This window comes from Lynx rufus, unplaced genomic scaffold, assembly GCF_022079265.1.
Source record: "Lynx rufus isolate CCGP_SWC_20201006 ecotype Redwood Valley unplaced genomic scaffold, mLynRuf1.p SCAF_10, whole genome shotgun sequence".
NCBI classification, from domain to species: Eukaryota; Metazoa; Chordata; class Mammalia; order Carnivora; family Felidae; genus Lynx; species Lynx rufus.
Genome location: NW_025814824.1, coordinates 81,730,604 through 81,744,029, shown reverse-complemented (window position 1 = coordinate 81,744,029; position 13,426 = coordinate 81,730,604). Strand labels below are relative to the sequence as shown.

Sequence of the window (13,426 nt, the reverse complement as noted above, 5' to 3'; positions counted from 1 at the left end):
CTGTCGAAGGCAAAGCATGGGCTTTGGAACCAGACAGAGTAGATTAAACTCACCTTTCCACCATTTGTCAGATCTATGTCTTTGGACAAGGCATTGTACCTGTTGGAGTCTCAGGTTTTCCTTCCTAAAATTGGGATACTAGTCCCTGAGTCAAAAAGAATTAAACAAGGGGTCCTACATGTGGCTATGTTGTTCCTGTTCCATATAAAGTGCAAAGAACTCTAGTGAAGAAACTCAGGGTCTTATCTTCAGTGGAACACAGTAAATGTAGTTGAGGTAGAAAATCTTTCCTGGGCCCAAGGTTTGACACATTCAATGAATGTATGAGACTATACTAGGGATTTCAGGGAGGAAATCATCAACTTCTAACGAAGAGCTGTAATACAGGTGCTGTGTGAATGAAAAGAGGAACCAAAGCTCTCTAGGTAAAAGTTGCCTTTCAAATATACTTCTAGGTGGAAACAGCAGTGCTTTCTAAAGGGGAGGTGGTGATCAGGGACTTTGGAGAGAAGCATTGGGAAGGGCTGGTTGACACTGCATGCACTAAGAACAACTATGAACTAAGCACCATTAACACTAAGCAAATAAGAACTAAGATTCTGACAGCTAGAACTTGAATGATGAGATGGGGCCCCCAGCTTGAATCTGGGGATGTGCCCACTAATCTTACACAGCCAGCTGATTCTGTTCCTCATTTCCCCAAGGTTCAGGGTTAAAGGTCCAAGAGTCAGTGGCCAGTGGTGATTGTGGTATCCCTCTCTTTAGGAACTAGTAATAAAAAGTGGGTTCAGTGAGAGCACTGAGAAGTGATGAGCACCTGTGTCTATGTGCATGCATGCATGTACACACACACACACACCACAACACACACACACACCTGCTCCTGATGACAGATACCCAGTTCTGCTCTGAACTTTATGCTCAAGTCCTCTGGCTCCTGGGAGTGTGGACTTGGTTTCTCAGCTTCTCTGCAGGACACCCAGAGACCAGATTTAGCCTACAACTTCTGTGGTCCTAACCCTCTCACTGACACAAAGCAAAATCATAAGCCTGGAGCTTACTCTGCTCAATTCACCAGCTTCAGAAGTGGAGATGTGAAGACTCCACTGTACTCACCAGGGAAAGAGCCCAAGGGGACAGGGCACAAAGCTCTTGATTAGAGACATGCATTAAAAATGTATTAATTGCTCAGTACTCTTCTTACTCCCTCCAGGACATAAGCCCTAGTCAGTGTCCCTAAACTTTGATGTTCAGAAGAATCACCTGGGAGTTTTTAAAGAGGCAGATCCCAGCTCCATCCCCAGAGATGCTCATCCATGAGATCTGGGGCCAGGTTATTCTAACACAGATGGTTCTAAGGGCAGACTTTGAAGAAACACTGTCCTTAGGAAAAATATCAGGATGTAAGCCCAAAAGGAGATGTGGAGAGACCTCTCCACTGACCCTTGCCTGCCAGATTTGTTTCCCCTAGTTAGGTCATAGCTTGGGATGTTGTAGACTACCACAACTTTCATGATTTAAGTCTTTACAGCACTTGTCTTCAAATAGTAGTTCACAGATCTACAGCATCCGCGTCATATAGAAACTTACGAGAAATGAAAACTTGGCGGTCCCATCCCAGAACTACTGAATTGGAACTCATGGTGGTAGATTCCAGGAACCTGTGTTTTAACAACCCTTCAGGATTTTTTTTTAATTTGAGTACAGTTGACACACAATGTCACATTAGTTTCAGGTATACAAAAGTGATTCAACTTCCCTATACGTCATGCTGTGCTTACCACAAGTGTAGATACCACCTATCAGCATACAACACTCTTACAGTACAATTGACTGTATTCCTTATGCTGTGCCTTTTATTCCCGTGACAGGAATGCATGCTCAAGTTTGACAAGCTTTACTTTTATTCTTCACCTGGGAAGGTAGAATGTCCATGGATAGTCAGTGCTAAATCTGGAGTGGCATTTGTAGGAAAGCAATAACACTTTCAGAGTCTATGCACTATAATTTGGTTATATTTACACAGGAGGCCAGCATGAAGCATGCTTTCATTAATGATTGTATATGGGGGCTAAGCAGCAACTATCACACAGTACTGGCAAAGGGGAGCTGGCAAGTCTGGGTTTACAACAGGGCCCTCCATCTGCAGAGTGGTTACATTTTATAACCATGGGCAGTGTATAACCAATGTAACATTTTATACCATGGGCAGAGAGTAATACACTTCCTCTTATTCAAGTGACAAGCATTTTGGATACTTTGATTTCAATAGATCCATAAAGATGGAAATAAAACCTGTTTAGGATACATAAGAGAGTATAGTGAAATGATATATCTAATTCTTTAGATTCTAGGGTGTGTTAAAGCCTGAGATTATAGGCCCAAAATATAAGGCTTCCAAAATCTCCTAAAGAAGGGATAGTGCAACTGTATGTCATTGTATTATGAATCCCCCCAAGTTGCAGAAATAAGTAGTAAAACTAACTTAGTATTTGCTGATCAAAAATTATGTATAAAGGAGAGCATTGTTAATAAGGGAATGAAATTCTGGTCAATAAATATTTACCAAGTATATCAAGATGTTACCATTTGTCTTAGGGTTTGAAACATTCAAGTTTTGAGAAATATTCTAATGGAAAATCAAATACACAAGATCAACCAAAAGGAGGTTCCGATTTAAATAAATGTCACACTGGGACGCCTGGGTGACTCAATTGGTTGGGCGTCTGACTTCGGCTCAGGTCACGACCTCCCTGTTTGTGGGTTTGAGCCCTGAGTTGGGCTCTGTGCTGACAGCTCAGAGCGTGGATCCCGCTTTGGATTCTGTGTTTCCCTCTCTCTCTGCCCCTCCCCTGCTCATGCTCTCTCTCTCTCTCTGTCTCTCAGTAATAAATAGATGTTAAAAAATTTTTTAATAAATAAATAAATAAATGTCGCAAAATCACCGTGATAAAGATGTTGCCCTACCGAAGAGTTTCCCCAGGGCTTCTTTCATGTCCCTGTTCCTAAGGCTGTAGATAAAGGGGTTCAACATGGGTGTAACCACTGTGTACATGAGAGCCACAATGATGTCCTTGTCAATGAAATTGCTTAATTTGGGGAAAAGATACTGCCCAAATATTGCCCCATAATACAGAGACACTATAGAAAGGTGGGAGCCACATGTGGACAGTGCTTTGCAGATCCCCTTGGTGGAAGGACCTTTCATGATGGTGGCCCCAATGTAACCATAAGATACCAGAATACATATGAATGGCAGGGTAATGACCACCACCCCTACTGTGAACATGACCAACTCATTGAGGAAGATGCCTGAACAGGATATCTTAAGCAGAGCACCAAGGTCACAGAAGAAATGGGGGATGGCATTGTCAGCACAGAAGGATAACTGGGTGAGGAGAAGGGTGTGGGAAAGAGAGCTGGCACAGGACAGGATCCAAGATATAGCCACTAGTAAGGCACACAGCTCTTCCCTCATGATGGTGGTATAATGAAGAGGGTGACATATAGCCGCATAGCGATCATATGCCATTGATGTAATAAGGAAGCTGTCCAGGTCAGTAAAAAATATAAAAAAATACATTTGTGAAATACACCCTTCATAGGGGATGGATTTGTACTTAGCATGCATGTCCATCAACATTTTTGGGACAGTGACAGATGAGAAGGAGACATCAGTGAAGGCCAAGTGGCTGAGGAAGAAGTACATAGGGGTGTGGAGGCGAGAGTCCAGCCTGATGAGCAGGATGACGAGCAGGTTCCCCAGCACTGTGGTCAGGTACATGCCCAGGAACAGGGTGAAGAACATGGCCTGCTGCTCTGGCCGGATGGGGAGCCCCAGGAGGAGAAACTCGGACACGCTGCTCTGGTTCTCCCTCCTCATGATACTCTTTCCTTTGCTGGGAATGAAGCATGGTTGAAAATATTAAGGACTCTGAAATAATCATTTTTAGTAGTCATATGAAAAATATGTGTGTTTTGGAAAGTGGGAAACAACCTGTTTCTGACATATTTTCTTTTATGTTGGCACATAAAGGAATTAGTAAAATTGTTGAAGAACTGTTATTGGGAGCCAGTTTTTCTTGGTTCACCAAAAACCAGAATTCTTGCGTCTGTGACACTGAGGACCAGACCATGGAGTATGATGTGTCAGCCATGTTATTGCCCCAAGAATGCTCTGTGCTGAGTATTCGAAATCCTCAACCACAGCACAGCAAACTTCAGAAGATTTGACTTCACCACCCATTGTTAAATTTCAGATGGGAGGTGAACTTTTCAAATAAATGGACACAAAGATTAGCATTGTTTTAATTAAAGGACATCCATCAGTATACATATATTTTGTTTATATCAATTCAGTAGAGGGTTCTTAAGAGACTCTGAATTATGTTGATGCATTTCCCTTCTGCACTGAAGAGAAATTTTTTTCTTAAAAACCTGTAGTTCTTCTTTAAAACTTAAATGACTTCTTCCCCTGTTTAAAAATTTGAAGTGTAACAACTTTAATATGGCTTAAAGATCCTGAAAAATCTGTGTCTCTCCCACATTTCCAACTTCTCCCTTACTCCCACCTCTCTCACTTTTGCTGACTTCTCTGTTCCAACTTCCTTGGAAAGACACATTTTCAGGGTCACCTGCATGGCTCAGTTGGTTGAGTGTCTGACTTCAGCTCAGGTTATGATCTCATAGTTCGGTTCATGAGTTTGAGATCACATCAGGCTCTCTGCTGTCAGCGCAGAGCCCACTTTGGACACTCTGTGTCCCTCTCTCTCTCTCTCTGCCCCTTTTCTCTGCCTCTCTCTCTGTCAAAAGTAAATAAACATTTTTAAAAAATACACATTTTGGGGCGCCTGGGTGGCGCAGTCGGTTGAGCGTCCGACTTCAGCCAGGTCACGATCTCGCGGTCCGTGAGTTCGAGCCCCGCGTCGGGCTCTGGGCTGATGGCTCGGAGCCTGGAGCCTGTTTCCGATTCTGTGTCTCCCTCTCTCTCTGCCCCTCCCCCGTTCATGCTCTGTCTCTCTCTGTCCCAAAAATAAATAAACGTTGAAAAAAAAATTTTTTTAAAATACACATTTTCATCGCTTCTCGGCCTTTTGGCTAAGATCAAGTGTAAAATACACATTTTCATTTACATCACTTAGGCTTCTTCTCCTTGGTGATTGTGGGTTTCCTGGGATTTCATGTCATGTTGAGAAAGCAAAGATCAGGCTGACTCCCAGCAAGTATTTCATGCAAATTTATTTATAGTTTATTTTCTGTCAACACATAGAGGGTTGTGTTGATGCAACAGCATTTTAAATTATATACACAGTATATATTTTTGAATATGCTTCCTTTCCTCCCTATGCAACATAATAACATCCTGTAACGAAAAATTAGGACCATTGTCAAAAGATGCCAAAAAAGTAAGTTTTTAGCTCATATCCCAAGTATTTATATCCCTCTTGGTTGTTCCTGTCATCTTACAAGCCCTGCTAGTCAGTTGTGGTAAGCAGAAATAATAACCCCCAGAGATGTCTACATCCTAATGCCTAGAACTTGGGGACATGGTATGGTACATGATAAGGGAGAATTAGGTGTGCATGGAATTAAGGTTTCTAATCAACTAACTCTGAAATGAGATTATCCTGGGTTATCCGAGTGGGCCCAATGTAATCACATATCCTTAAACGTAGAAGAGGGAAGCAGAAGAATCAGTCAGGGAGTGATTTTATAATGTTATGCCACTGGCATAGAAAATGGGGAATGCGGTCATGAGCCAAGGAATGAAAATGACCTCTAAAAACTGGACAAAAATACATAAACACATAAATAAATAAACAAAACACGCAAACTGGACAAGGCAAGGAAACAAATTCTCCCCTAGAGCCTCACTAAGGAATGCCAGCATTTCAGACTTCTGACCTCCAGAACTGTAGGATAATAAATGTGTGGGTTTTTGAAGCCACTACATTTGTGGTAATCTGTTAGAGCAGTAATAGGAAACTGATACACCAATATTGCAGTAATATCCAAATACTCTGGTTATCTGGGTACCGGTATGTAACAAAATTCATGTGTCCTTCCCAACTTCCACCTGGTATTCAACAAAATGAAGCAATAGCTTCACAAAGCTAATGCCTACCTAACATGTAAGGATATGAGGTTATTATCTCATTAAAGGCATTTGTCATTAATCACAAAGATGACTCTAAAACACCCTCTCCCACATTCATCAACTGGACTATGTCAGGATCTAAAGCAAGTGGAAATTCCTCCAAAGACTTCTTCCCCATATCTCTTTATCTCTTGGTTCATTTTTGGCTTTTTTTAATTTTCTTTCTCTTTCTCTATGACCCTTCACTTTATCTTTCTCTGTCATTTTCTCCTTCCTTCTCTATCACTTCTCATTCTCTTTGTTTCTGTCTCTCTGTTCTTCTGTCACTCCATGTCTCCCCACCCTCTCTCATTTTCTCTTTTTTATTCTCTCTTCTCCATGCCAGAATCAGCTTCCTGATTCTTCCTCTTACACACACACATATAAACTCATATATGCTGAGAAAACATACCCATTGTATCCCCAGTACTGACCTTGCCTGCAGTTATGATCCAGAGTTTGGTAAGTAAGTGTTCCCTGAGATTCTCTCTTTAGGGTACCTAAATATCAGCTTCCAAGGTCCTAGAAATTTATTGGGCATCAAAAAGAAAAGCTACATGCTCAGACTGTCACTCCCATCTACCAGCCCTGAATCTATGAATTTAGTAGTATAACTAGCCAAGGAGAGAACCTGAGGGGATAGGAAGAAGATGTTATAATTTCCAGTTCAAAACATCCATCAGACTTGCTTAACTGCCCAATTTTTCCCTTGATTCCCCTAGGAAAGATGTCCTGTAGCAGGGATGTTAGTGCTGGGAAACTTGGAGAATGAGCCCCCAGGGAAAGGCTCTCAAGGCACCTTCAGTCTCCCTTCTGTTACATCCTCTGCTTTAATCACATTTTGATATAAGGTAAACACCAGAGAGGTTCAAAAAAGAGAGAGAGAAATTACTAGATCCAACCAGGTCCAGACAGAAAGCCAAATAACACGATGGCCTCTGAGAATTTGGGTAGAACTATCTCCTACACAAAGAGATCTTGGGCTATGCCTACCAAGTAACCCAAAGAAAATGTCTGTGTGTTTCTTCTTTCTGGTGATTACTATGAAATACAAAGTGGGGAGAGACAGCAATAATCACCTTTTTTTTGTGGAGATTTTAGTACTTCCTTGAAAACTTAGGGTTGGTTACATCAAATAGAAATAGTTTTCAAGGAAGAAAGAAAAGAAAGGAAGGAGAGAGGAAGGGAGGGAGGGAGGGAGGAAGGGAGGAAATATAACCCACAAAGGAAATGAACTTGCAAATAGGAAAAAATGTTGACACACACACAACCCAGAAAAATTGACTCGACGTTTAAAAGTTTCAGGTTCTTTGAAACTGACCTTTGAAGATAATAATCATTTATTGTGGCATTAGTGATTCTTGGGAATAAGGTAAATGACACACAAATAGTATTTATACCTTGAGATAATAATCTTTGAGGGTTTATTTTGGCCTTTTTGATATCTGGGTTTAGGACATGGTAGATACAGCAGAGCTTTTATCTGGGCAAGTTTCTTTCTAGCTCTGATGATCTTATATTACTGCTGCATATCATATGGTACATGATAAGGGAGAATTAGGTGTGCATGGAATTAAGGTTGCTAATCAGCTGACTTTAAAATGAGATTATCCTGGATTATCTGGGTGGGCCCAATGTAATCACTCTGATGATCTTATATTACTGCCACAACTTTGTGTACCCTGGAGCAGAGGGACTCAGGAGAATGTTAACTCAGAATTGTTGAAGACCAACAGCATTCTAGGCAAAATTCAGAGAAAAAAAGTGACCAGAATATTGGCAGTAGCAGCTTAGCAAACTCAAAGTGGACCATAAGATAGATTGGCTATAGGCACTGGACTCCCTGGGAGGGACACAGCAGACACCTGGTGCACTGGAGAGGGAAAATCTATGGTGGGGCAAGTTGGTAGATCCAACAGACAACAGTACTTGGGTACAGGATTTAGGGAGCTCAGGTACTGGAACAGGAAGCTATGTAAGCATCGGTACCAACAAGAGTGATGGCAAGACACAGACAAAGCTATGTGAGGTGGTTTGGGACAGATTGAAATATGGTGAGCAGAATGAAGATACCTTAGATTGATGTCCAATGTGCTATAGACAGAAAGACCTGTGGCAGGTAGCATAGCATAGAAGACAATAGAATAGCTTACACTTGGGTGGATGAAAGACAAAACTAACTGAAAAACAAAGGACAAGTTATTGTACTTCTCTCAGGACATTGTAGAGCTCTTCAGATTTTGGGGACAACACATACCATACCTGGAATACTTCTTTGACTGATTTGTCAAATGACTTGTTAGACTGCCAATTTCAAGTGGGATCTAAAGCAATAGAAGGCTCTGAAGCTGATTCAGGCTATGGTACAGGGGACTCTACTAATTGGATCATCTAAGTTGGCAGAACCCATGGTGCTGGAGGTATCCATGGTAGATAATGGCACCACATGGAGCCTCTGGCAAGCGCCACTAGAAGAATTGCAATGCAATGTTTCTAGAGCCAGGAGCTGCTGGGCAAGCTGCTGGGCTTGCATAGAGACTGAGTGTTTAACCATAGGCCATGATATGACTAGAGCTAAGTATTGCCAGGCACAAGAAGTCATAATGTCAGATAGATACAACAGCAAATTTGGCATTAGAAAACAAAAATAAATTTCAGAAACAGATGGCTCAGATCCTCATATCATCTGTTTTATTGATGTCTCTCCCTCAGTTCACGCCTATGGCCACCATCTTGAAACATCTGTAGCAAGACAGGAGTGGATCTGAGCAGTGAGCAGTGCAGGAGGTGAATGTACTCTGCCAAGTTTCTACTCATAACCATTTATCTTACCATTTCAGTTTACTCTGACTAGAACATAAACCACCAGTATTTTTATTTCTTTGGGGACTTTTTCTGGACTCGAGCTCAGCTGGTCTATAAATGCCGCAGGCTGGAAATGCCAGAAAATGAACACTCTCTCTCCTCCACAACTACACCCCAGAGCCCCAAGATAAATACTTATAGGAGTTGGTACACAAATACCCCAGCTCACTCTCCTTTAGGGTGAGAAAATCCAAGGTGTGTTGGAGCCCAATGTTTCTCCAATGGAATTAGCTTCAATTACCCAGATGATAATTGCATTGATAGATGTCCTTTATTTATAGCCTACTTTCCCTGCCTTACTTTCTCACCCTCCTATTGCTGTTTCCTTCGATCCCCAAATAAACTACTTGTCCTTAATTATTCTTGTTCCAGAGATATCTTGTAGATGAATCCAAGTGAAACAATCTTCTGTAATATAATAATTATTTCCTATTCTTGACTATTTGTTAGAAAACAACATCCCTTCAGGCATGGAGTTTTGTGAGTTCTTTATAGATTTTGGATACTAGCCCTTTATCCGATATGTCATTTGCAAATATCTTTTCCCATTCCGTTGGTTGCCTTTTAGTTTTGTTGATTGTTTCCTTTGCAGTGCAGAAGATTTTTATCTTGATGAGGTCCCAATAGTTCATTTTTGCTTTTAATTCCCTTGCTTTTGGGGATGTGTCAAGTAAGAAATTGCTGCGGCTGAGGTCAGAGAGGTTTTTTCCTGCTTTCTCCTCTAGAGTTTTGATGGTTTCCTGTCTCACATTCAGGTCCTTCATCCATTTTGAGTTTATTTTTGTGAATGGTGTAAGAAAGTGGTCTATTTTCATCCTTCTGCATGTTGCTGTCCAGTTCTCCCAGCACCATTTGTTAAAGACACTGTCTTTTCTCCATTGGATATTCTTTCTTGCTTTGTCAAAGATTAGTTGGCCATATTTTTGTGGGTCCAATTCTGGAGTCCCTATTCTATTCCATTGGTCTCTGTGTCTGTTTTTGTGCCAATACCATGCTGTCTTGATGATTACAGCCTTGTAGTAGAGGCTAAAGTCTGGGATTGTGATGCCTCCCCCTTTGGTCTTCCTCTTCAATATTACTTTGGCTATTCAGGGTCTTTTGTGGTTCCATACAAATTTTAAGATTGCTTGTTCTAGCTTCGAGAAGAATGCTGGTGTAATTTTTATTGGGATTGCACTAAATGTGTAGATTGCTTTGGGTAGTATTGACATTTTAACTATTTATTCTTCCAATCCATGAGCACGGAATGTTTTTCCATTTATTTGTGTCTTCTTCAGTTTCCTTCATGAGCTTTCTATAGTTTTCAGCATACAGATCTTTTTTTTATCTTTGGTTAGGTTTATTCCTAGGTATTTTGTGATTCTTGGTGCAATTGTGAATGGGATCAGTTTCTTTATTTGTCTTTCTGTCGCTTTATTATTAGTGTATAAGAATGCAACTGATTTCTGTACATTAATTTTGTATCTGCGACTTTGCTGAATTCATGTATCAGTTCTAGCAGACTTTTGGTGGAGTCTCTCATGTTTTCCATGTATAGTGTCATGTCATCTGCAAAAAGTGAAAGCTTGACTTCATCTTTGCCAATTTTGATGCCTTTGATTTCCTTTTGTTGTCTGATTGCTGATGCTAGAACTTCCAACACAATGTTAAACAACAGCAGTGCGAGTGGACATCCCTGTCATGTTCCTGATCTCAGGGGAAAAGCAGTAATCCGGTGAAGAAATGGGGAAAGACATGAATAGACACTTCTCCAAGGAAGACATCCAGGTGGCCAATAGGCACATGAAAAGATGCTCAACATCACTCTTCATCAGGGAAATACAAATCAAAACCACACTCAGATACCACCTCACGCCAGTCAGAGTTGCTAAAATGAACAAATCAGGAGACTATAGATGCTGGAGAGGATGTGGAGAAATGAGAACGCTCTTGCACTGTTGGTGGGAATGCAAACTGGTGCAGCTGCTCTGGAAAACAGTGTGGAGTTTCCTCAAAAAATTAAAAACAAATCTACCCTATGACCCAGCAGTAGCACTGCTAGGAATTTACCCAACGGATACAGGAGTGCTGATGCGTAGGGGCACTTGTATCCCAATGTTTATAGCAGCACTTTCAACCGTAGCCAAATTATGGAAAGAGCCTAAATGTCCATCAATTGATGAATGGATAAAGGAGATGTGGTTTATATATACAATGGAATACTACTTGGCAATGAGAAAGAAAGAAATATGCCCATTGTAGCACCGTGGATGAAACTGGAGAGTGTTATGCTAAGTGAAATAAGTCATACAGAGAAAGACAGATGCCATATGTTTTCACTCTTATGTGGATCCTGAGACTCTTAACAGAAGATCCTGGGGAAGGGTAAGGGGAAAAAAAGTTACAGAGAGGGAAGGAGGCAAAACATAAGAGACTCTTAAAAACTGAGAATAAACTGAGGGTTGATGGGGGGATGGGAGGGAGGGAAAAGTGGGTGATGGGCATTGAGGAGGGCACCTTTTGGGATGAGCACTGGGTGTTGTATGGAAACCAATTTGACATAAATTTTATATAAAAAATGAATATTAAAAAAGGAAAAATAAAGCAACATCCCTAACTTTACTGTGATTCAGTAAGTATTTTTTAAGTGGATCTGCATGTGCCCAGTACTAATGAATAAAAATTCAGGGATAAATCCGACAAAGACCTTGATTTCTTCTCTCTCTGCACATGTATTTAGAAAGGCTGAAGCCCCATAGAGCAGTGGGATATAAACTGTTTGCTAGTGGCAATACGCATTTACTTGTTGCCTGTAGGTTGTTTTTAGTATAGGGACTGTTTGTTCCCTGAGGCAGCAGGAACTTGTCCTTTGGCTGTTTCATGCCTTGATTTTCAGAGTCCTGTGTAATGGATAGGGGTGGGGAAAAGAGCAATCAAACACAGCAATGGCGCTTTTAAGAGCAATTGCCTTCTCTTCTCAAAGTTTGTCAGCCCTTCGATTTTTCTTCCTAGGCCATGAGATTCAGCAACAGTTCAGAATACTCTAATATTTTCATTGCTTATAAAATAAATGCATGATTATGTAAATGTTATGGCAGAGAAATATTTCTAAAATACATACGTGCACTGCAAAGGAAACAATCAACAAAACTAAAGGCAACTGACAGAATGGGGAAAGTTATTTGCAAATGACATATCAGATAAAGAATTAGTATCCAAAATCTATAAAGAACTTACTAAACTCAACACCTGAAAAACAAATAATCCAGTGAAGAAATGGGCAGAAGACATGAATAGACACTTTTCTAAAGAAGACATCCAGATGGCCAACAGACACATGAAAAGATGCTCAACATCACTCATCATCAGGGAAGTACAAATCAAAACCACATTGAGATACCACCTCACACCAGACAGAGTGACTAAAACTAACAACTAAGGAAACAACAGATGCTGGGGAGGATGTGGAGAAATGGGAACCCTCTTACACTGTTGGTGGGAATGCCAACTGGTGCAGCCACTCTGGAAAACAGTGTGGAGGTTCCTCAAAAAATTAAAAACAGAACTACCCTATGACCCAGCAATAGCACTGCTAGGAATTTACCCAAAGGATACAGGAGTGCTGGTTCATAGGGGCACATGTATCCCAATGCTTATAGCAGTGCTATCAACAATAGCCAAATTATGGAAAGAGCCTTAATGTCCATCAACTGATGAATGGATATAGAAGATATGGGTTATATATACAATGGAATACTACTTGGCAACGAGAAGGAATGAAATCCTCTTCAATGCAACAACAGGGATGGAACTGGAGGGTATTATGCCAAGTGAAAGAAGTCAGTCAGAGAAAGACATATCATATGTTTTCACTCATGTGGAACTTGAGAAACTTAACAGAAGACCATGGGGAAACGGAAGGGGAAAAAATAGTTACAGAGAGGAAAGAAGGCAAACCATGAGACTCTTCAATACAGAGAACAAATGGAGGTTAATGGGTGGAGGTGGGAGAGAGGGGAAAGTGGATGATGGGCATTGAGGTGGGCACTTGTTGGGATGAGCACTGGGTGTTGTATGTAAGCGATGAATCACGGAAATCTACCCCCAAAACCAAGAGCAATTTATACACTGTATGTTAGCCAACTTGACAATAAATTATATTAAGAAAAATAACAAATAAAAAAAATACCTAAGTGCCTCTATTCCCTATATAATATAGCTTCTGTTAACATTTTGGAGCATATTGTTTCAGGTTTTTAAAATATGATAATCTGCATTTTTCCATAGCATTGGAATCATGCCTCTATACAGTTTTTCTATTATGCTCTTTAAAAATTATATCATAAGCTTTTCATAAACATCATTGGAATGGCTATGTAATATTACTTCCAATGGGTCTGTAGTATAGTTGCCTTAACTCTTTCCTTTTGGATGGAAACTGGACTG

At 40.7% G+C, this 13,426-nt stretch overlaps 1 protein-coding gene across 1 annotated transcript; it reads right to left on the bottom strand.

Annotated features, from left to right (window-relative positions):
• Positions 1 to 2,941: 2,941 nt before the first annotated feature.
• LOC124503828 (olfactory receptor 1J2) lies at positions 2,942 to 3,886 on the bottom strand. Its single transcript, XM_047069124.1, has one exon. The coding sequence runs from the start codon at positions 3,881 to 3,883 to the stop codon at positions 2,942 to 2,944; it is 942 nt and encodes a 313-aa protein (XP_046925080.1). The 5' UTR covers positions 3,884 to 3,886.
• Positions 3,887 to 13,426: the final 9,540 nt, after the last annotated feature.

What these genes read in the sequence shown, in the direction of transcription:
- LOC124503828 (XM_047069124.1), bottom strand. Translation starts at nt 3,883, where the DNA reads ATGAGGAGGGAGAACCAGAGCAGCGTGTCCGAGTTTCTCCTCCTGGGG.